The 24418-nt window shown below is 36.5% G+C and overlaps 1 protein-coding gene across 8 annotated transcripts in view; it reads left to right on the forward strand.

Moving 5' to 3' along the window:
• clasp1a (cytoplasmic linker associated protein 1a) overlaps nucleotides 1-24418 on the forward strand; it is a 68935-nt gene that overhangs the window by 28026 nt on the left and 16491 nt on the right. For 2 of the 8 annotated variants that reach the window (XM_084121821.1, XM_084121826.1), the window contains exons 7-21: nucleotides 1060-1130; nucleotides 8352-8495; nucleotides 11737-11813; nucleotides 11912-12004; nucleotides 12112-12257; nucleotides 12797-12932; nucleotides 13593-13663; nucleotides 13775-13834; nucleotides 14319-14396; nucleotides 14537-14704; nucleotides 16198-16244; nucleotides 16329-16499; nucleotides 18701-18808; nucleotides 21158-21313; nucleotides 23043-23204. In XM_084121821.1, the coding sequence (XP_083977947.1) occupies nucleotides 1060-1130; nucleotides 8352-8495; nucleotides 11737-11813; nucleotides 11912-12004; nucleotides 12112-12257; nucleotides 12797-12932; nucleotides 13593-13663; nucleotides 13775-13834; nucleotides 14319-14396; nucleotides 14537-14704; nucleotides 16198-16244; nucleotides 16329-16499; nucleotides 18701-18808; nucleotides 21158-21313; nucleotides 23043-23204 (1688 nt within the window). Of the gene's footprint in view, nucleotides 1-1059; nucleotides 1131-4227; nucleotides 4344-8351; nucleotides 8496-11736; nucleotides 11814-11911; nucleotides 12005-12111; nucleotides 12258-12796; nucleotides 12933-13592; nucleotides 13664-13774; nucleotides 13835-14318; nucleotides 14397-14536; nucleotides 14705-16197; nucleotides 16245-16328; nucleotides 16500-17384; nucleotides 17409-18700; nucleotides 18809-19748; nucleotides 19776-21157; nucleotides 21314-23042; nucleotides 23205-23643; nucleotides 23707-24418 lie in introns of those variants that run through there. The other 6 variants (XM_084121819.1, XM_084121820.1, XM_084121824.1 and 3 more) reach the window with 6 other exon arrangements.

The raw sequence follows: 24418 nt of genomic DNA on the forward strand, positions 1-24418 counted from the left end.
ATTCAATTTATTGCCCAGCTCTATTTGAAGCTAAACTGATTCTTTGCCACACTCTAAGGCAGAGATGTGTCAGCCCGTCCAGATTCAGCATGGCCAAAGAACATGAATCGGCTTTGATGCTCTGGGGATCTGCCTCTGACTCCCACAGAGAGTCTTCTGAGAGGAATGTTCAGGATAAAGGATTCTCAGAGGGTATTACAGGAAGACAACATCCTCAGCTCTGTGAATGCGCAGTGGGAGGAGTTTTAGGGAGCAGCACTACATGGTTCGGTTTCACATGCGTTTCCAAAATTGTTGCTTCATTAAAGAAGTCATACCATAATTGAAATCATATTTATTTTTCCCGAGATCTACTAATGATGTTTTCTTTCATTTAATAATAGTATTATTGTACACAACCATCTCTTTGACCCTTAAGCAAGATTTTGTTTTTGCTACTATACCTTTAAAATGTATAATTGACCTCTGTTATGATTGGCTAACCTCTTAGCACATGGATTACACTTTCTTCTGGACTTGCAGGTTTGCTGTGAGGTCAAATATAGTTGGTGCAAAGCCTGCATTACACTGACAGGATCACAAAACCATCCTCGCTGAAACGTGTCACATCAATTGTTACATCACAGCCAGTCTCGACTTGCGGCCTACGGCAAAAAGTCTGGTCCTCATTGTCGCTTGTTCTGGCCTTGAACCACCCATTTAGGCCGCCTGACCCGACATGTTAAGCAACCAGATATTTATTGTCTGACTGTTGTCCATATTTTATGAGTTAGGTCATCATATCATTATGTCTATAGCTAATAGTTTTAAGTGTTTAAGTAGTAGTGTAGTGTAGTCAGGAGGTACTTTAGGACAAAGGGAGTGACCAAATGAAAGGTATTTCCATTTCACAGACATTTACCCTGCTTGCTGAGACTGTTTCCTGTTAGATTTGCAACACCTGTTTCTGAGGAATGTGTTGTGTACAGTGGGGGTCATATTGGAAAACTTGCATTTCTAGGAGTTGTTTTTCCTGTAACTGAGCAATGTTTAACTTTGGATTTATTCTTTTTTTTACAGGTTGAATGTAATTTTCAGCAGATTTGATGAAGTCCAAAGATCTGGGAACATGATCCCCTCATCAGGTTCAGGTAGGAGCTTTATATTTAGAAATTCCAAGAATTCAAAGTCCAAAAAGGCTTTTAAACATCATAGCGGGGATGTTTACCCTGGTTGTTTCTAAAACCTAGTTCTACTCCCTACATCATCCTAAATGAAATGGAACCTAATAAGTCACTGATTTGTAAACCTCCAATATACTTCAAGCGAAATCGAAGAATGAACTGGTGTGATGTCATTTATAACAAAATCAGGCCAAAACGAAGTTCGTTTTGTGTTCGTTTCGGGAGTTCGAAACAGCTTGCCAAAGCAAAATTTACGAAAAAGTAAACGCTTTCGAACTACTATTGGTCTTAATAGGTAGGTGTGCTCTGAGGCTCCGCCTTCTTTGACATAAAAATCTTCTTTGGTTCATTTCTTCTGTTCAGTGCCTTAAGGTCACACTGGAGAGATTATTTCATTTTTACATTTTTATGACTTAATTATTTTTAGCTTTTAATCAATTCATGAATCCTAGAAGCCCTGCTGTATATTCAGGGTTTTTCCGGAGTCAGAAATGGTCTTCGGTGGTGGCGGATGGGCACAGTCATCACACACACAGTACAAAGTACCCTACCCATGTGAACTGAACAAACACTCAGCTGTGTTGAGCGGATTCTGACTAACTTTAGCACATCTGATTGGCCATTGCATTCACACGCTCAACAGTTATTTCTGTAATTAGCTACATTGCTTAACGCTGCCTGCAATAGAAACCTATTGATGGAACCTTAGATATAAAATAGTTTACAGAGCGCTTGCACAAACACTCAAGGGAGTGTTTTAAAGCAGCCGGCTATCTGATACTGCAGAATGGCAGGTATTGTTACATTCAATTATCAAAGATTAATTTTGGACTTGGAGGCCGCCGAAATATTTTCAAAGCATCACAACAGAAAACTACTACAGTATGGTCAATGTAATACCCACACAAGCTAAATGAAATATATTGAACTATTTTTTCGGAATAATATAAGTATTGTTTAATAGAGGTCGACCGATAATGGAGTTCACTTATAACAAGTTTGGACCGACCGATATCAACCGATAATTTTTAAAATGGATAAAAAACAAACAACACTAAGTCAAACAGTGCTGAACTTTATTACAAAACCATGAAAATGTGCTAAATGAAATAAATATTTAAATATGAATATATAAATTATAGAAGTAAATAAAAGACATGCATTCAAACTGAAACAAAAAGTAACAATAAAAATGTATTAGTAAATGTTGAAATTAACACACAATGAACAATACTTCTACAGCATTTATTAACCTTAGTTAATGTAACAAATGGAATCTTATTGTAAAGTGTTACCATTCCATATAAATCCAAACAGTAATGCTTAAAGATGGCCATCTTTAAATATCTATGCAAAGGCCAGATCACTGAAATTAGATAAATGTATATTACATATATAGTCTTTCACTTTATTTGCTTCTATTTTAGAATGTTTTTTTGGAATATTTTAGAATGATTATCTAATCAAAATAACAAAATATGTATTGCAGTGATGATAAAAAAAGAACTGAAATCGGATGCGTTTCTGATTCTTTTATATTTTTTGTCGGCTGCATGAACAATTTGCTTTCTCACGTCACTAGCTTTAAATATGCAAATGTTTCTCTTTCCTCCCCTGCAGCCCATTGCACATTATATTACAGGATTTGTACTGGTTTTGCATTTCAGTAAGTTGTTGAAAACATCATTTGTAGTATAAGGATTTTTTTGTGGTTTCACCGAAATGTAAACGTCTGCTTACTCGGGTGATCGTCTCTTCGATTCTTAGTTTAGTTTGTAAATATTATTGAACTGCCAGTGAAACCAGGGAAAGGTAATGTATTGAGAGAAAACATGAATCAGTCTTAATTTTTAGGATAAGTGTCAGCTTTAGAATTAAACCTAAAAAAAGATAAAGAGCAATACTCTTCTTGATGTATGCTGCATTTTCTTTAAGAAAATTGCTTTGTGATAGTCATTCAGATTCAAAGGGATTCGCTTTAATCCCTTTCTGAATTCTGTTTTATTTAATGGAATAATGTCACACTGATTTTGAAATTGAAAAGCTTTGAAGTGATCCTGGGTTCACACTTCTCCATATAAAGCAATTTTTCATGAACCTTGTTGGAACTGTGAGCGTTTTACAAATGATGACTCGTGATACAAGTGTTCTTTTGGAAAACACTGATCTAGATGCGCTGTGAAGAGAAGCCCTAATCAAAGGAGTGCACGTAATGCTGGTTTCTGTCTGGTTACCAAAAGGTTTATTGGAGGTATTTTGGCTATTTTTACTGCTTCGCATTGGTGTTGTAATTTAAAATGTATAGGGCTATTCACAGAAAATGATTTAATGTTTTTTTTGTTTTATTTGGCAACTATAAGTTTACTAAACGCCTATCTTCAGGTTAGTCTCCTGACTTTAGCATTGACCTAGTATATTACAGCAACTGTAATTTAAACTTCTTTAACGCAAATGCCGTTAGAGTTGATAAGTTTGATTGATACATGAGTTAATACTCAGTTCATCATTACTTAAAACTGTCCATTTCAATCAGTTCTTAATTGATATATATTCAGTCGTTGGGGTATCGGTATTGACTTGAATTTAGATTTTTATTATTTAATAATATTATTTATATAATTATTATTTGAAAATTAAAATAATAAACAAATTAATAAATTACAATTATTAAATGCCACTGACATATTTAACACTGTATTTTCTTCTTGTAGATGCAGCTCTTAAAAACTCTTTAAAAAAAGTGCAGTCTCTGCACAAATATTTATAGCATTGTATAATAGGAAATGTCTTTCATTTGCACTGCTAATATTTTGAGTAAATCTGTTGTGTGAGGGCCAGAGAATCCGGAGTGTCTTTCCTGTGCCGAGAGTTTAGTTGGTGTAAGGAAGATGTTTCAAGACCAGCGAACATAAACTCAAAGATTGAGGAGCTGTAAAGGACAAGCAAACAGCCTCAGATCCACTGTATGTATATGACATTCAGTCTTTACAGGGGAAATGTTTTCTAAGTCCTTTATTTAAAAGAGTTGGTGGCTTTTGTCTTTGGTGAAGTCATAAGACCACAGCAGCAGGAAGGGAAGGGAGGGAGAGGCGGAGACCAGAGAGAGACTGCTAGAGCTTTGTTGTGTTTGCAGTGTCTGTGTGAATTGAAGAGACGCTTGCTCTATGACAACCGGAGAAGGTAAGGATTGGAATGGAAATGGCGGCTTTAATGTGAAGGACGAATAAAAGACATGCTGGGCACTAGCAGCCTTAAACCTCCAGCTGCTGTTCTGCCAAGGGGATGGCATGTTTATCTGTGTTTAACGCTTCGGAGATATTCATATTTCGGAGTTCTGAATATTGTTTTGCGCCTGTTTCTTTTCTACATTTCAAAGCATTTTTTTAAATGGAAAGGCAGTGTATCCATAGATAGATGTTGTCATTTTGGAAGAATAAAACATCTCTCTTAGATTTTCATGGATTCAGATATGCATAAACTAGATTTGTCTTTTTTCGAAACACTCAAGAACATCTCGCTTCTAAATTAGTTTCGTTTAATTTTATGTGGTTTATGCAGTCTGTTACAACTTGTCTCTTTAGTTTTTGTTGCATTGTATTAGCTAAATATAGCTGCATTACTGATGTGGATTTGCTCATTTTGACTACTCAAGTGTTTTTCTAGTGACTGCTATTTTATTGGTGCTTTTTAAATATTGTCCTATGCATCAGATGGATTTCTATGGCTGTTGCATCGTGTATCTCTCTTTTTTTTTAAACGTCTTACAGCAGAGTGCTGCATTTTTACTTACCAAATAGCTGTTTGGCTGTGGTTAACATTATTTTTTCCCTGCCTTTATGATACTAGCCAAAAAAATAAAGCAAATGCTTATTTTTGCCTTTGCAATAACATTTACTAACGATTCATGCACAATAAAAGACCAGGAAGTTGTGTAAAAGATTTCATGTTTACATTAAATAAAGTGATCAGCAGATTGTTTTAAAGCAGAATCCACTGATAACACTCCCTGATCTTATTTTAATACCAACTGACAGCATGTTTCCTTTCCCCTCTGAATACACAGTGATGCAACAGATCAAGGACTTGTGTTCTGTTCAGAACACAATACTTCATTTGTTCACCTTCAGCAATGCGCACATACTGTTCAACATAGTGCTGTCGGCACCTGTGAGAACAGGTTATGAGTTGCACGTGTCTTGTTGTAAAAGTGATGTCTAGGATGCCTTGTGTTTTACTCCAGGACACACTGCAGGAAGTGATGAGAAAGGTATACCAGAATATCTTCTTTAAATACAGGACATTATACAGTTGATATTGGGCCCAGAAGTAGAGTTTGAGAGTGAGATTAATGGATCAGGGCATTTGTGTGTGTGTGTGTGTGTGTGTGTTCATGTCCTACAGCGCTGTTATGTAAACACGTCGCTTGGGTTATGAGCTTTTTGTTCTCAAAGTCACTCTGACATGTTATGCTGTGTCATCGTCTCTGTCCAGTCAGCAGCTAAAGAAAGTTGTCATCTCGCACAGTGGTGGGTACCGTTGTCACTTGGCACAGTTGCCACCTCAGTAGCTGTGAAAAACAACAGATTTTTGACAGGTGTTTTCACGGGTCTATTCGCAACCCATGTTTGTGAGGTAAACAAATGACAATATTTCAGTATTAAAACGTAGTTTGTCTTCAGTCGTATGTGAAAAATTGATTTGGAGCTGGGGGAAGCTCTTTGTTCAAAGTTGGCAGGTCATGCAGAAAAGATTATATCCTCCTTTCCTTTTCCATCTGAAATGACACATTTCTCAAATTCAAACCTTTAGTGGCGGGGAGATTAAGGCCAGTTCAGTTTCAAGGGTTTATCCGATTGAAAGGACGTTGAATTGATTCAATAGTACAAGCTTGAAAACACGTGTGTGTTTTAGGGACGTTTTGTTAGAACCAATGCTGCTAAGGTATGACTAGTTCTTTCATATCATTTCATTTGACATTTTGGCACTTTGATCTGCCACACAATCTTCAGGCGGTATAAAACAGAAAAAAAAAAAGTCTGATTAGCCATTTTTACTCCAGAGGAGACGTTCCTATTCAGTTGAATAAGAGCTCGCTGTTACATTTATTTGCACAGCAGTCTTATGATGCACCATTTCATTTTCTAGGCCAATTAAGCGAGTTACGGAGCATGTTGTTGAGTCAGTAGCAGCCTGCTTCTGATGGATCTCAAATCAAAGCAAATTGTTATCAATATCATTGAGTGAAATAATACAATAACCTAGTTACTTGAGCTCCAACGAAACCGCTGAATATCAGAGTGAAGGATGCATTTGTGACATTTTTGACTGTCAATCGCTATCTGCCCACATGCTGTGTTATGAAAGATGCCTTTTGTGGGCATCCGCTGTCTTCAGATGTTTGATGCACATACACATGTTCTGTTGTCCCTACAACCCACCAATGATATTGGGCTGTATTTTTCAGCAGTCAGCATACCTCTCAGTAAGCATTCCAATGGGTTTAATTAGAGCACACTGCAAATGCCTTCCTCTGCCCACAGTGGCTCTCTCTAAACGACATTTCTCAGCTAAATGCTGAAAAAATCTGCTTATTTCCCTTTGCATGTATTGGTTTGACGTGTTGCACTCTTAATCATTGATCAGACAGTTCAAATGAAAACAAAATATATAAAATCATTAAAAAAATCCCCCTTTTTTTCTTGGATTAGAGAAGAGAAAATCTTGGCACGAGTCTAAAATATCCATCTTTAGGAGAATTATCAGAGGTGATTTATGAAAGGGGATTTTGTAACATAGTCAAACAGTGTCTCCTCTGCCATCATGAGCACAAAAACAGAGGCCACCCTGTGAATAGACTTTGCAATCCAAGTCTGCCTAGAACAAAAAATATCAATTGAAAGTTTTTTTTTTCCCTTGCCCTGACAGTCTTGGTTTGTTTTGACTGGTTTGTTTGCACTGTGCTCTGCAGGCTTGTCAGGATTATTACATAATTGTCCCTTTGTGGTTATTTAATCCTTGTGCACACTCCCAATCACATTGCCATTCAATTGTGTGAACACTAAAAATGCTATGAAAAATGCTTTCAAATTAGAGCATGAAATAAATCAAATTGCTTAATATATATGCTAATATTCTATATAATATTCAACAAAAATATATCAAATATATTACAGTAATATAATATTAAAGTAACTGGGTTCAAACAACAGTATGAATGGAAAATAGACTGAATTGTTTTTTATATAATTTATAATACCTTTTTAATTCTGAAATGTGCATTCATTATCCAATATTCATTATTTTAGGATATCATGTATTTTATTGTTGTTTATAGTTCAGTGTGAATAAATGACTTCTTAATGATCATGTGTATAAGCTGAACCAATTTAATTATCTGTATGTCATTTAATTGTCAAACCAAATTGCAGAACAGCACTAGTGCCCTGAGAGAATCAGGCAGCAGCATAGATTCATCCTGTTGCTTCTTCCCGTTCAGAAAGATTGGTGTGCCACCCCTTCCTCTCAGACTGCTGGAATGTGTCCATGTCCGCTTGGTTGTTACTGCGGCTTATGTCCAGAGTCCCTTGCAGTAGATTAATCTTTGAATTTTCCTGTAATTTTCTGAACTATAACCTGCTTTAGACATCACTCAAGAATGGTTACTGCCTTGTTTGCCACGTCTTTGGCTTGGTCTTGCAGTATGAGGAAAAGCCTTGGTCTTCATTCCACATATTTGCTCTGAAGATGGGGAATTATTATAATCAAAAGATGCAGGTTGGCTTAATGTTATGATAATGAATGTGACAAATTAGTGGTAATTGGTGATGAAATATTGACCCAGGGAGATGAGGGAGAGAAAATTAAATGTAAGCCTTCCCTTGTGTTCTCAGGAAGAGAGTATTTCCTGTGGTGTTCCTAGTGTGCTCTTCCAGATAAGATTAATCAGCTTGTCATATGTGTTACCATCTGATACACTTGTGTATCCTTCTGAATGAGCCCGAAACACATCCAACTAGTTATTCAGACAAACCATAATGAGTCGATTTCAAGAGCATACTTTTGCAACTCCCTCGTCATTGGTTGATGCAGTTTCAGAGCAGATTGATGATGACCTGTCTTCTTGATTGAGAGTATAGCAGTGAACATATTTGATGAAACATTGATCAATGTTGCTTGTGTTCCCTGCAGATAAGAACTTTGATGACGAAGACTCTGTGGATGGGGGCAGGTCCTCCTCCTCTACCTCTTCTAAGGGCTTCTCCAGCAGCAAGAGAGGGGGCAGCATGGGCTCGATGAGACGACCCAGTTCTGCCTCTGGATCCAGGGCTACAGGTAAGACCACAGCTACCACAGCACAGCCCAGGTTACAACTGAGAAACTGAAGTCAGATCAGAGTAAACACTGTAGACATCCATAAATACTTCACATAAACATGTTGAACAAGGAGAAATCGAATTGTTCTCAGAAAGATTATCTTTCGAAAAGCTTGTAGTTTACCAGGGTGAGAGGAGAAGAGATATTGAGAAATGACTGGAGATAAATAAGGACTCTGTTGGCTGGCCAAGAGGCAACACTGCAGATTTCTATATTATGTAATAGCCTTTGATGTATTAAACCCAGATTTTCATGTGAATTGGATGGTGGTTTTAAATAGAAGGCATATACTGTATGCATTTAAATCCATCATGAAGTCACTTGGAAATCTCAGTTTAAAACATTGTGTGTGTGTGTGTGTGTGTTTATATATATATATATATATATACAGTGAGGAAAATAAGTATTTGAACACCCTGCTATTTCCCTGCTAGTTCTCCCACTTGGAAATTATGGAGGGGTCTGAAATTGTCATCGTAGGTGCATGTCCAGAATCCAAAATCCAGAAATCACAATATATGATTTTTTAACTATTTATTTGTATGATACAGCTGCAAATAAGTATTTGAACACCTGTCTATCAGCTAGAATTCTGACCCTCAAAGACCTGTTAGTCTGCCTTTAAAATGTCCACCTCCACTCCATTTATTATCCTAAATTAGATGCACCTGTTTGAGGTCGTTAGCTGCATAAAGACACCTGTCCACCCCATACAATCAGTTAGAATCCAACTACTAACATGGCCAAGACCAAAGAGCTGTCCAAAGACACTAGAGACAAAATTGTACACCTCCACAAGGCTGGAAAGGGCTACGGGGAAATTGCCAAGCAGCTTGGTGAAAAAAGGTCCACTGTTGGAGCAATCATTAGAAAATGGAAGAAGCTAAACATGACTGTCAATCTCCCTCGGACTGGGGCTCCATGCAAGATCTCACCTCGTGGGGTCTCAATGATCCTAAGAAAGGTGAGAAATCAGCCCAGAACTACACGAGAGGAGCTGGTCAATGACCTGAAAAGAGCTGGGACCACCATTTCCAAGGTTACTGTTGGTAATACACTAAGATGTCATGGTTTGAAATCATGCATGGCACGGAAGGTTCCCCTGCTTAAACCAGCACATGTCAAGGCCCGTCTTAAGTTTGCCAATGACCATTTGGATGATCCAGAGGAGTCATGGGAGAAAGTCATGTGGTCAGATGAGACCAAAATAGAACTTTTTGGTCATAATTCCACTAAATGTGTTTGGAGGAAGAAGAATGATGAGTACCATCCCAAGAACACCATCCCTACTGTGAAGCATGGGGGTGGTAGCATCATGCTTTGGGGGTGTTTTTCTGCACATGGGACAGGGCGACTGCACTGTATTAAGGAGAGGATGACCGGGGCCATGTATTGCGAGATTTTGGGGAACAACCTCCTTCCCTCAGTTAGAGCATTGAAGATGGGTCGAGGCTGGGTCTTCCAACATGACAATGACCCGAAGCACACAGCCAGGATAACCAAGGAGTGGCTCTGTAAGAAGCATATCAAGGTTCTGGCGTGGCCTAGCCAGTCTCCAGACCTAAACCCAATAGAGAATCTTTGGAGGGAGCTCAAACTCCGTGTTTCTCAGCGACAGCCCAGAAACCTGACTGATCTAGAGAAGATCTGTGTGGAGGAGTGGACCAAAATCCCTCCTGCAGTGTGTGCAAACCTGGTGAAAAACTACAGGAAACGTTTGACCTCTGTAATTGCAAACAAAGGCTACTGTACCAAATATTAACATTGATTTTCTCAGGTGTTCAAATACTTACTTGCAGCTGTATCATGCAAATAAATAGTTAAAAAATCATACATTGTGATTTCTGGATTTTTTTTTTTAGATTATGTCTCTCACAGTGGACATGCACCTACGATGACAATTTCAGACCCCTCCATGATTTCTAAGTGGGAGAACTTGCAAAATAGCAGGGTGTTCAAATACTTATTTTCCTCACTGTGTATATATATATATATATATATATATATATATATATATATATATATATATATATATATATATATATATATATATATATATATAAAATAAATGCTGTCAATCGATAAAAAAAAAAAGAATCACACATTTTTCTGTAATTAATCGTGATTAACCGCATCTCACATTTAAATTTTTTAATATATTTTTATATTATAATACTTTCACATCGAATCTCCAAAATAATGTAGAAACAACATAAAGATGGTATTTATTTTTATATTTGTTTAATGGCATCTTTTTACTAAGCACTATGAATGAAGGCCAGGATCTGATTCTCATGTCTGTATTAAATATATTTTTTTTTAAATATATATATATTTTTTTTCTCAATTCTAGCCATTAATTATAGTCATTCAACACTACATTATAATTGACAGGTATAAATTTTAACATTTAATAGGCTTTAAAAAATATAACTTAAAAAAAGAAGTGAAGAAGGTGAAGTGAAGGCCAGGTATGGCAACCCATACTCAGAATTTGTCCTCTGCATTAATTTTACATTTACTGAGATAATGAACAAACAAAAATGAAAATAAACAACATATATATATAATGTTGTTTATTTTGAAAGAAATTCTAACTTTTATTCAGCTAGGATGCGTAAAATTGATCAAAAGTGATACGTGTATGTCGGCGCCGATGGCCTCGTGGTCAGCACGCTCGGGCGGCCCGAGTTTGAGTCCCGGCTCGTGGACCTTTCCTGATCCCATCCCCTGTCTCTCTCCCAACTCACTTCCTGTCAACTCTCTACTGTCCTATCCCAATAAAAGGCAAATAAATATATAAATATATATATATAAAAAAGTGATACGTGTAATTATACAAAATATTTGTTTCAAATAAATCTGTTATTTAGAACTTTTTATTCATTAAAATACATCACAGCTTCCAGAATGATTTCTGAAGGATCATGTGACACTGAAGACTGGAGAATGGCTGCTGAAAATGTAGCTTTGCCATCACAGGAATAAAATACATATAAAAATATATTAAAATGGTTAATTTAATTTGTAATAATATTTTGCAGTATTAATATTTTTCCTGTGTTTTTAATTTGATTGAATTACAAAGTTAATATACAATAGAATTGTGAATGTAGATTAGAATTGCAAAATTTCACCGGTACTGGCATTGAGTGCTAAATCTTTTTTTAAATATAATTTTGTGATTGCAATCCCTCAGGAAAGGACAGTGTCAGCGCAGGAGGTGTGGATGAAGAGGATTTTATCAAGGGTTTTGAAGATGTACCTGCAGTGCAGGTAATGTACTGTATCTTAAATGGACATTATCATGCAATTTATTATGGATTCCTTGAATTTAAATATTCAAACAAGACATGGTTGTTGTTCGTTTTCAGATATATTCCAGTAAGGATTTGGAGGACTCTTTGAATAAGATCCGAGAAATTTTGTCAGATGACAAGCAAGACTGGGAGCACCGCATCACTGCTGTAAGTCACTGATTCGTATTAGTATACATGATTACAATACATGCACTCCAGCTTGAATAACTTGTCTTCGGCGTGGCACTGAAGAAACTCTTATATCATGTATTTAGCTGAAGAAAGTGCGGTCACTGGTCCTGGCTGGTGCGACTGAGCATGAGGGTTTCCTTCAACATCTACGTCTTTTAGAAGGTGCCTTCAAGCTGTCAGCTAAAGATCTTCGGTCACAAGTGGTTCGAGAGGCCTGTATCACGTTCGGGTATGAAGCCACTCTTCTCTACCATTTTCTCTTCCAGTCTCTGTAAAAATGTTTTTTTTAAATATAGCTTTCAAGTGTGATTTCCATTACCAATATCGACTTGTTAAGAGTCAGCTAGAAGGTGCCACCTTTAGATGTTCATTGATCAAAGACACACTTCAGCAGCAGGGCAATTTTTCACAAATCAGTCTTAAAGGCACTTAATCTTACTCCGATGCATGTTCTATCTCAAATATCATCGGGATATAGCATTAAAAAGTGCTGTTTCAAGGGGTAAATTAAGCTGTTGTGCGGGTCTCTGCGATTGAGCATGACTCAATGTCGGTATTTAATTATTCTGGCTCGTAATGTGTTTCTAATGAAGTGGAACTGAGCTGACTGGAGCGTGCAGGACAGCTCTTCTGCTAAAGTGCAGCCACTTGATGGATATCTAAACAAGTTCCATGCCTTAATGTCACACAAATTTGATTCATTTCCATCTAGACCTGAAGTTTACGCATCTTATGTCTTGTTGATTGGTGGTTTTTGCTGTCTCTCAGGCATCTGTCTTCAGTGTTGGGGAATAAATTCGATCACGGGGCTGAAAGCATTATGCCTACGCTGCTCAACTTGGTGCCCAACAGCGCCAAAGTTATGGCCACATCCGGAATGGCAGCCATCCGCATCATCTTACGAGTGAGTTCTGATGATTTTCTTTTTACTTTTTCACATGTATTTATACGTTAAGAGCCCATTCTGGGATTAAATGAAAAGAGTGACACAATAATTCTGTTCCAAAACCTAGTGAACTGCCTTGCTGTCTACTGTTTACATAGGCAGCTACCCTCTAAGGCAGCATCCTAACTAATTTTGAACCTCAATTGAATTGGGATGCTCTAAATGGGCGGCAATTTCACACATAGCGAAGTTACAAAACGAATTACATCACATTTGGATACTAGCACTGCACATGCTCCTCACTATATTAGCTTTAATGAGCCCTCAGAGGCTTCAGGCTTTTTGTGATTTACACTACCTTTCAAACTTTTGGGGTCAGCAAGTAAATTAAGACTATTTAGCAAGGACATATTAATTTGATCAAAAGTGGAAGTCAGGACATTTATAGTAAGTAATGCTTTTTTATTATTATATTATTTTTAAAAAATTTTAACTGTATTTTTGATTAAATAAATGCAGCCTTGGTGAACATAAGAGACTTCTTATAAAAAAAAAATTAAAACCAATGTTACGACCCCAAATGTTTGAACAGTATTGTATTTATTCTATTCTATGTTTTAATTTTGTGTTTAATATTCTAGCACCAAGATTTATAATTGTGCTTTTTGTCTTTCTCAGCATACACACTTCCCACGCCTTATCCCGATCATCACCAGCAATTGCACTTCTAAATCTGTGGCTGTTCGAAGGTAAACTAGACCTCCCTGAGAAACCTGTTTAAATTTTTCTTTTTTTGCAGAGCATAAATTAGAAAGGCATTGTCTTCTAATAGAAATACTTGTTCATTTTCTCCCCATCAGACGGTGTTATGAGTTTTTAGACCTGTTATTGCAAGAGTGGCAGACACATACTCTAGAGAGGTGAGTGGAAAATGATTGATGATGTGTTGAGAATTAATATATTAGTTTTTGTGAAGTGCTTTTTTGCTCAGGATGTATCTCATAGAACTTGGTACATGCATGAATTTCTGTTTATTCCTTCTGCTGCCAAGCAGTCACCCCCCTCCCTTTCCTGTTTTTGTGACATTTAACTGGTGAAAACGTGTTACTTATCAAAGCTCGGCTGAACAGGCAACTGATGATTCTTTTCGCGGGTTGAATTGATGAGCCAGGGATGTGTGGCAACCATGCGTCCCAGCAGTTTCCATGGCAATATAGCCAAGAGCTCTTTTATAAGGAGGTCTGGACTCCCCTTATCCTCTCTTTCCCACTGTTCTGCCTTTAGAGAACTGGGAAAAAAGGTCTGCCGTCTGGTCCAGAAAGTTTCAAAGGAGACTCAGTGAATTCACTGTTGGTTCTGCAGACTGTAAGAAACTGTATTCATCATGTTTCCTTACTACCCTAGGCATGTGGCGGTTCTCACTGAGACCATCAAGAAGGGGATCCATGATGCTGACTCTGAGGCCAGATCTGTGGCAAGAAAGTAAGTCTGTTTCTCCTTGGTTAGACGTTGCATGAACAATACTTCATTGAGATATTCATTTATGTGCTTTAATAGTGCATTTGTATCAGTCTAAATCATTTCAATGGTTTTGTTTAAGAGGTTGTCCATTTGTTCTATAGGTGTTATTGGGGATTCCATGGCCATTACAGTCGGGAGGCAGAGCACCTGTTTCAGGCGTTGGAGTCGACCTATCAGAAGGCCCTACAGTCCCATCTGAAGAGTTCTGACAGCATTGTGTCTCTACCGCAGTCCGACCGCTCCTCCTCAAGCTCGCAGGAGAGCCTCAAGTAAGACATGCACACATTTCACTTAGAATCCTGAAAAAATCTATCTCAGATTCCACAAAAATATAAAGCAGAACAACTGATACTGAAGACTGGAATAATGATTGCTGAAAATTCAGCTTTGCCATCATAGGAATAAATTACATTTTAAAATATATTATAATAGAGAACAGTAGTTTTATATTAAAACTACTTTTATTAATAAACTTAATATTATTATCAACATTATTAATAATATTATCTACTTAATATTATTTTATTATAATAATATTTTACAATGTTTTACATTTTTGCTGTTTTTTGTTTGTTTTATATTTGATTAAATAAATGCAGCGAGCCTAAGAGACTTCTATCAAAAACATTTAGCAAATCTTACTGACCCTTAGTCTTTCGAACGATGGTGAATAACCATACAGTTCAGTGATTGTAGACGATAACATTGTCTCTGTGATGTTTGCCAGCTCATGCTATCAAAAACTTTGAGTTATGGCTGTCCCTGTTGAAGTTGGTGAAATATTTGCCAGCTGGCTGATGGACCATATGCACAGATTGATGATTGTGCTTCCTAGCATGTTGAGTCTTTTCTTAATATGAGGCAGTGATCTCATCTTCAATATTAGACTGAAGCATCTGTTACATTTTCTCCCTGTTGATCAGAGGCAGTGAGATCATCTTGAATTAGCACCAGTGTGATGAGTGACAGCTCTAATAGTCTCAATCTGCTATCGGTGTTTGTACACAAAAGCAGAAACACTGCTCTGTACTGGTCAGAAAAATTGTAAAAAAGGAAGGTGTTACAAGCAAATTAACATTGCAATTTCAATGTGATTTATTATTTGCAGATGGTATATATTTATTTACAGATAGGGTTACTACATTGAATATTTACACTAAATTCACACTTGCTGACAATAGAAAGTGAAGTTCACATATTCTGATTGTAGATTTAATGCTCTTTTTAATTGGTATAGGATTTACTTTGAAACAATATTCACTCATAAATTGCTTGTAAATTTCACAAATAATTACAAAGAAACAGCAAGTAACGCATTGAATTAAACATGAAATTCTGAAGTAGTAAGACTGAAATAATATTTTCTTGTAAACAGTACAATCTCAATAAAACAATACTGTTTTATTTACTTTGAAAAATAAATTTTTACAGTGTTGTAGCAGAGTTGAGTCGGTTCATACTGTCCAAATTTTGTAAAATGATTTTGAAAATATGATTATGTAAATAATATTACTCATGAAATGAAAATTATACTTCCACAGTAAAAAAAGTGTGGAAAACCTAATTTTTTTTAACTAGATTTTTACAGTGTTGTATTTGAAAATCTATTGAGAAACTTGAAAAACTTGAAAAATATTGAGAAATATATAAAAATTGTCAGTAGACTGAAAAATATGTATTTGAAATGACTGATTACTGTTTTGTTCACTCTTTTCTAAGTGTTCTGCTGTTGCTAAAAATCTTTCTATCTACCTTCCTGCAGTCGACCGATGTCAGTGAAGAGCGTTATTGGAGGCCCCGTTACAAGAAGTAAGTAAAGCAACACTTTATTTTTTACTGGTACTTAGCCATTTTGCCATGTCTGTAACTCTTGTCTGTGCAATGTTTTCTCAGGTAAAGTGATCAGCTCTAGGGTGTCCTCGACCCCTGGTGCCCTCCAGCGTTCCCGCAGCGACGTAGACGTGAACGCAGCCTCCAGTGCCAAATCCCGCATGTCCACCGCAACCTCCCCATCTCCCTTCAGCTCTGCTGCAGCCTTGCCTCCAGGCTCCTACGCCTCCCTGGGTAAGACCTCATCACACTCTATCCATCTTTTCTCCTCTTTCATCCTTAATTAGGAATTTTAATAAAATAGCCATAAAAATCAGTGGCTTTTATGGCTGCAGCGGCCCATTAATAAAACTGATGGGCACCATAGATGCTATTAAGCTGCTCTGTGATGAGGAACAAACGACGGATATTCTACCATTTATTATCCTTTTTAAGTTTTTTTTTTAGAAAGTTTAGTCTAGTTTTTTTTAGGAGGGAGAGTAAAATAATTTTATAAAATGCATCGTTCTGACTCTAAATTCTGATAGGTTAAGCTACTTTAAAAGACAATGTGTTTGAAACTACTTAGATATACTTGCTGGAATAACAGTAGTATTATTAATAATACAATTAATTATTTATTCAACATGTGTCTTTATAAATACTTTTTTTAATTTATTGAAATACATTTTTTTTATCATATTGTTCCATTTTCTAAAATCAATGTCGCACATTTTAAACTATAGTGTAAAATCACTGTCAAAGTCTTATGTTGCTTATTACTCAAGTTGTATTTTGGTTAGTTTTTTCAGCAGAAGACAGAAGAGAATGTTGGAGCTTTATAACGCATCCACCTAACTTTTGATCACTAACTTGTCTGTTACTTTTGTCTGAATAATCTTCTTTCTGTACCGTTTTCTAATCCCATGATTCCTCATAAATGATCAAAGAGATTTTATTTCCTTACCCACAGTCACACTCAGTAGCTCCCGTGTGCTTCCATGCAAGGCCCGTTTCTGAGCAGATCCCTGTCTTCCACGCTTCCATGGGCTTAACTGACTCTAATCTCTGCCTCTTATGCCTCTCCTCTCCTCCACCCTGCACTCCCCTGCTTTTGTTTTTTGTGTTTTTGCCCCAAAGACGGTGCACCTGGTAAAATAGATGGTAAGCTGTATATGTATATGTGTGTGTGTGTGCGTGTGAATGTCTACCCTTTGTGCTGTCCGAGGGATTGGAGCAGTGTTCTTTTGATGATTAACAACTGTACATCTGGCAATCTGACTATTCTAGTGGTCTGCATGACCCGTTTGCATGAAATATCCCCTCCTCTCCTATTCATAGTAAATAACAGTAGTTCAGTGAAATGAAAATGGTCACTTGTACTTCATATGGTCTGTAATGTGTCATTTATACCTTGGAAAAAAAAGTGCTCAAAAGTGTTGGAACCATGTAAACGTATGGTGGTATTGGTCTAGTTTATGGTTACAGAAACAGAATACAAAATGGCCGTTTTGCACAGCTTCATACTGGAACTTTGTGTCAAAAGAGCAAACCAATTTTATTTGATATAATCGAACTCCATAGGTACACTACTGTTTAAAATGTGGGGCTCGTAAGATTCTTTTTTTTTTTTTTTTTTTTTTTTTTTTTTTTTTTTTAAAGAGGTCTCTTATGCTCACCAAGGCTACATTTATTTGATTGAAGAAAAAATTGTAAAAATAGTACTATTGTGAAATAGTAATGCAATTTAAATAAACTGTTTTCTATTTGAATATATTTTAAAATGGGATTTATTCTTGTGATTGGAAAGCAGAATTCTCAGCTGCCATTACTCTAGAAATCATTCTAATATGCTGATTTGGTGCTCAAGAAACATTTCTTATTATTAGCAATGTTGAAAACAGTTGTGCTGCTTAGCATTATTTGTGTTTTTTTGTAAACCATTATTTAAAAAAATCAGGATTCTTTGATGAAGGGAAAGTTCAAAAGAACATAATTAACATAATTGCAATATTATAAATGTCTTTATTGTGGAACAAAAGTATTAATTTTTATATATATACATATATCATATATCAACATGTTTGCCAGGTTGTTGTTGAATATAAGAACTTGTTCTTAAGTGATTTGTCTGGTTAATTAAAATATATATAGACCTCAAACTTTTGAACGATAGTGTATGGTTTGATAAATCTGTCTGCTCAAAAGCCAATAATGTTATCTGTTGCATTTATTTAAACATCAGTCATCTCAGTACAGCATGTCATGTAATTCCTTTCAGTCAGTATATTTTCATCAGGGAAATCTCTTTGTTTGTCCTTAGTATCCCTGTCTTTTTATTGTTGTTGTCAAAACCTTTCAATTTGTCTCTCTGTGTCACTCACTCTAAATCTCTCCCTTTCTCTCATGCATTTTGTATCGCTTTATCTCACGCTTTTTTTTTTTTTAACCTCCAGGTCGAGTGCGGACGAGAAGGCAGAGCTCAGGGAGTGCAGTCAACGCCAACAGCACTGTGACAGACAGCCGAGGTCGAAGCAGAGCTAAAGTGGTGTCTCAGTCCCAGCGTAAGTGTCTCTCTAGGGCCTTGATCCCATCCTTCACCTGTTACGCCCAACAAAAGATTTAAGCATGGTATGATTTATAAACTACCATGGTTTTGCTTTGTTTTACTACTAAAACCTAAAACTGTAATATTGTGCATATTGTTACAATATTAATGTTTGTTAAGGAAATTTACCGAAATCTATCGCTAAACTGTGTATTTGACAACCCAGACAACCAATATGCTAAATTCAACTATGCTAGTTCAATGTTTCCCACATCACTTCACAGCGTCTTTCTTTTCACATTGTAAAATGATTTAAAAATTTTTGATTGTGGCATTATAATAATGATAATACCGGTAATTATACCCGCCCTCCAAACCGCCGTATTTTTTATTACTGTAATGAAAAAAATCAATTAAATGTATATAAATTAAATACAATTTATGTACATTTATTTAAACATATCCTTTAAATAATTATATATGACAATCAATCATCAGTGAGAACATCGTCACATGTTAATGTGGAATTATTTAATGGGAAAATGTGCTCAAGTTTCATGTAAATTATTCTTTTTAAAATCATAATGCTCCTAAAAACAGGCTGTCATTTTATGTTTTTTTTCATGGTGAAATGATACCTGGACATGTTTCACCTTCCTAGGTTTACTAGAGTTTGAGCAGCTTTGATACTTAACCATTGGTCTGCCACCACTATCATCTTCCATTTTGACTTTGTTTTTAATGTTTTCACAACCCAGTTTGGCATCCTGAACATGGAGTTTATTCCACAATTATAGTTGAAGCCACTCTTTGGCATTAAATGTGTAGATTTAATTTGCTAGAGCACGAATAAACGCCATCTTGCCTGATGCATGCTGGGTAACCATGCGTCACATCAAGCGTCTATTGTAACTGGCTAATTTTCACCTGTCCGTTGCTTCGCCTCCATACACAAGGATCCAGATCAGCTAACCCCACTAGTGGTAAGCCCCCCCTCCTCAGAATAAAGCTGCTTTAATACCCTCAAGATGAACCCTGCATGAGTCACACGTATACCATCATGTTGCATGTTCTTCTCTAGCTTAATAATTTTACTTTTATTTCTGTTCAAATAGAGATCAAACATGATGTGATAGTTGGGTATTTGTTCTTGCTTTGATGTATGTCTGTAAATGTTTGCAAGGTGTATAGTATGTCATATGTCATAGTATGTCACATTACCATGCCTGTGGAGATTATTGTTTTCCCTACAGCTCGAATAGACCTTGGATCCAATTTCACCCTGTTTGTCCGTCTCTGTGTTTGTCTGAATCAGAGTAGAGCTCTCTTCTTCATATATTTGCATACACATATTTAATTTTTCTTTGTGGTGATTTTGTTCACCTAAACTTAAGCTGTTGCTTGTCAAACGGGCCATGTGAATAAAGGAAAGCTTATAGTCACCATTGAAAAAAAAGTTTAGTTTTCACACTATTGTTTGGCAAATACTATTTTTCTATAAAGTTGATTTTTGTTTTGTTCTATATTATTATTTCTTTAGTTTACAAGTTTGGGAAGAATTAATCTGATCATGAATGCCTTGAATTTGGAATATCAAAACAGAACATTGAGGGGTGAATTTAAACACTAAATGCAATGAAAAAGCAGGTGGATTTAAAAAAAACAAAAAAAAAACATGTTAATGTATACTGCCATTCAAAAGTTTGGACTCTACCCCAAAATGTTTTTTACAGAAGACTGCATTTATTTGATCAAAAATATAGTTAAAACAGTAATACTGTATTATTAAATATTATTACAATTTAAAACTGTTTCCTATTTGAATATATTTTAAAATGTAATTTATTCCTGTGATGACTAAGCTGAATTTTCAGAAGACATTACTCCACTCTTCAATGTCAAATGATCCCTCAGTGATCCTTTGAAAAGATTTTTTGCCGGTTTCTTTGATGAATTAAAAGTTCAAACAGCATTTATTTGAAATAGAAATCTTTTGTAGCTTTATAAAAGCCTTTACTGTCACTTGATAAATGTAGTGCTTTCTTGCTAAATAAGTTTCTTTAATATATATATATATATATATATATATTTCTGACCCCAAACTCTTCTTGCAATCATGGTAACATTAATTCCTTATATAATGGAAAACAACATTATAAACAGCACATACACATTTCCACAGTTTAGTGAAGCTCACTTTGTATATTAAAGAGATGATTCAGTGTCTTATAAAAAAGGTGCCTTATTTCATTTGACTTTTTTAATGATGTAAATTCAATTGTTAGCAGAGGGGAGCCATTAGCATTTGGTAGATAATCATTCACCGTGTTACTTACAACAGCCCTGGTCTCACTTCCCTTTGCAGCCGGCAGCCGATCCAGCTCTCCAGGGAAGCTCTTGGGACACGCATATGGCAGAATTCCTAGAGCCACTGCCCCAACAACACCCTCAGACAAGTACTCTAGGGTCCCTCGAAGCCAAGGGTGCAGCCGTGAAACCAGCCCCAACAGACTGGGCCTAGGTAGGGACAACATATTCGTCATCAGCAAATCACATCACGTCATCGGCATATATAAAACAGCTTGATTCTGGAACTCAAGTGGACCTAAACTGGTTCCTTGAGAAATCCCTTAAGAGTATGCTTTACAACATGGAGATTTTTTGCTATGTTATTTTGGAAAAGGTAGGACCTTGTGGTAATTATAGATGGCAGGTTTTTTAGCGCAATTTTCCACCGGACAAAATTGCGATTGTTAACTCATGATTTCTGTTCTGTCTGTGCGCACCAATCTTGCACTTCTATCTACTCCTCAACCAGACCACCTAGAGACTTCGGGTTTTCGGCATTATGTTAAGGAAGGTCTAATCTCGGGAACGCACAAAAAAACCCCAGGAAAATATTCACTACAATCTCTTAGTGTTGTGATCCCATGAGGTCAGAAAATTGCGCTAAAACACTCAACGAGTTTTTATTACTTGTTTAACTTTAATTTCCTGAATCATTGTTCACTGAATATCCCATCTGATTTGACTAGTGCACTAGTTTGGTGTGTGAATGAAGCTCAGCATTCATTTAATTGTCTGATGCAAGTGTTTATGCCAAAACTGACTCAGTGGCTAATCATTGCTGTATTTAGCATGTTATTCATTTACCTGTTGTTAAATGATGACAGGGCTGACTAACGGCTTCCATTCCTCATCAGATTTTCTGGCTGTGTTTTGAGGTCATTGTGTTTGTCAGGTTTTTCTGAGAAATGTTTGTGTGAGTTTGTGTGAGTGTGACCAAAAATGTCCAGCCAATAATTTGAGCTCATTAAATTTAACAGTAAGTAATTTTTCTATAAAACAAGAAAAGTCCATTTGTATATACAAAACTGAGTATATATATTTTTTATTGCCTCAAAAGTTTATAAGAATGCTTTTAAGCTGAATGCAGTCTTTTTGTGAGTGTTTGTATATAAAGGTGCACCAAGCAATTACACCTAAAAATTAATAGTACTTTATTTATATATGTTGAGATGAATATTCAAGTCATATCCGTGACCTAAAAAAACTTCTTGAAGTGTGATGACGATTAGCAGTGACAAAGTGAACAAAATTAATTTGATTTCAGTGACACATAATGAGTTGAGGTGACTATTATCAATATATTCAGTCACATGACAACAAACATGAAAGTTGACAAAAGTTTAACTTTATGCAAAAGAACAGTGATGCGATACAGCAACTACCAATCAGAATTAAGACATCACAGCACACCCATCACCTGTCAGAAACTGTACCCGAGTGAACGTAAGATAGAGGGATACATATATTAAACAGTGCATGCAGAGATATCATTTTTAAAAAGTGATGCATGGAAACCAGTGTCAGAAATTGTCAGTGTTGATTCATGAGAGCTTGATTCATGCATTAATAATCATTCATCTTATTCATGATATAATGCATTATGGATTGCTATATTTTATATACAAACTCCAAAAGTAAAATTTATAGCAGCAAGAGATGTGATTTATTGTCCTATAATTTTGTTTAAAAAAACTCTCCATATGCAAAATGACTTGTTGCACCTTTAAAGCTGTCTGTTCAGAAACTCACTAAATGTTGTCTGAATCGAATTGAAAATGTTCAGCTTAAGCCTTGTGCTTTAAACGTTTAACCTTTCTAAAGCAGAAGGACCCTAGGAGCGGCCAACCCTTCCTTTCTCTGACTCCACGGCCTCACTAATGCCCTAACCTGTGTTCTAACAGCCAGGCTGTGTGGTAAAGCTCTTCTTCCTGCCACTTCTCCCTATCGCACGCTAGCCCGGAGCAGTCGCATCCCCCGCCCCAGCATGAGTCAGGGGTGCAGCCGTGACACTAGTCGCGAGAGCAGCCGCGACACCAGCCCCGCTCGGGGCTTCACTCCTATTGGTGAGTAGAGCACTTAAGTGGCTGATGGAGCCCAGACAACAACAACAACCAATTCGTTACCACAAAACTTTTCCCTTGAATTTTATTTGGCCTTTATTTATAGATGGTATTCCTAATTTGTGGGATATGAAATTGTTTGCTTTGCTTGCCTCAATGCATGCACTAATATGTTCTCAAACTGCTGTAATAATATGTGCTGCTTTTCCTTTGGGTTGTAAATGCATCCAGTGGATGTTTTGTTGGTTTGTCCTTAAAAAAAGAGATTTATGTGGCATTGTGGATGAAATATATATATATATATATGTATATATATATATATATATATGTGTGTATGTATATATATATGGTGATTTGGTGTCAATGCCACAGATGGTGCTCAGTGTTTCAGTGTAGCACTAACCGTTCCTGGGGTGTTACCCTTCTTCCTGTCCCCTTGCAGCCTCCCGACGTCACTCTCGCTCAACCAGCGCGTTGTCCACGGCCGAACCTGTGGGCCAGTCAGGTGACCTGCATGAACCCTCGCTCCCCTGGCCCCAGACAGGGCCAATCACCAGCATGCCTTAATACTTTACTTTTTTGAAAGTAAAACTGGCAACTGGGAACCACTTCACGTCACTGATAGATTTAGATGTGAATTATCTGTTCATCTGTGAAATTAATTTCCAGTGTCTTTGTCTTATCAAGTGACGTGTTATGCTTTTCTCACCATAAACATCAGCATCCATCCTAGTCGAGGTTATTTTATTTGCGTTTCCATTCGGTTAGTGGTGTGTCTGCTTCGTATATTAGGTTTTGTGTACTTCCCATTTGCAATTATTTTTATTTATTTTTTTATTTTACACTTTTGCGTTGGTGTTATTGCTGGTAATACATTTAGAATGGGTATTTTTGCTTGGCATTTTGTGCTCTGAGCATCATAGAGGTTCAGTGTATTTTTTAGATTGTTTGAATTCAATCATTGTTTTGCCGGACCTAAAATTCACACACATTTGGCATTTTTCAAGAAGCTGCTTTATTATCAGTCAAATCAGTATGTGTTTATTTGTTTGTGCGCATAATCTTACTTTTGATCATTGTAGCTTTACAGGTGAGATGTGTAATTTCTAGGCCACTAGTGCCACTAAAAAGAATTTCAGTCTGTTAGTTTGAGCTGCCCAACTTGGGCAAACATGATAACATCAGTTTGGGATGGGATTATCTGATTGGCAAACTAA

The sequence above is a fragment of the Abramis brama genome (genome assembly GCF_963993115.1).
Source record: "Abramis brama genome assembly, chromosome: 8".
Classification (NCBI taxonomy): Eukaryota; Metazoa; Chordata; class Actinopteri; order Cypriniformes; family Leuciscidae; genus Abramis; species Abramis brama.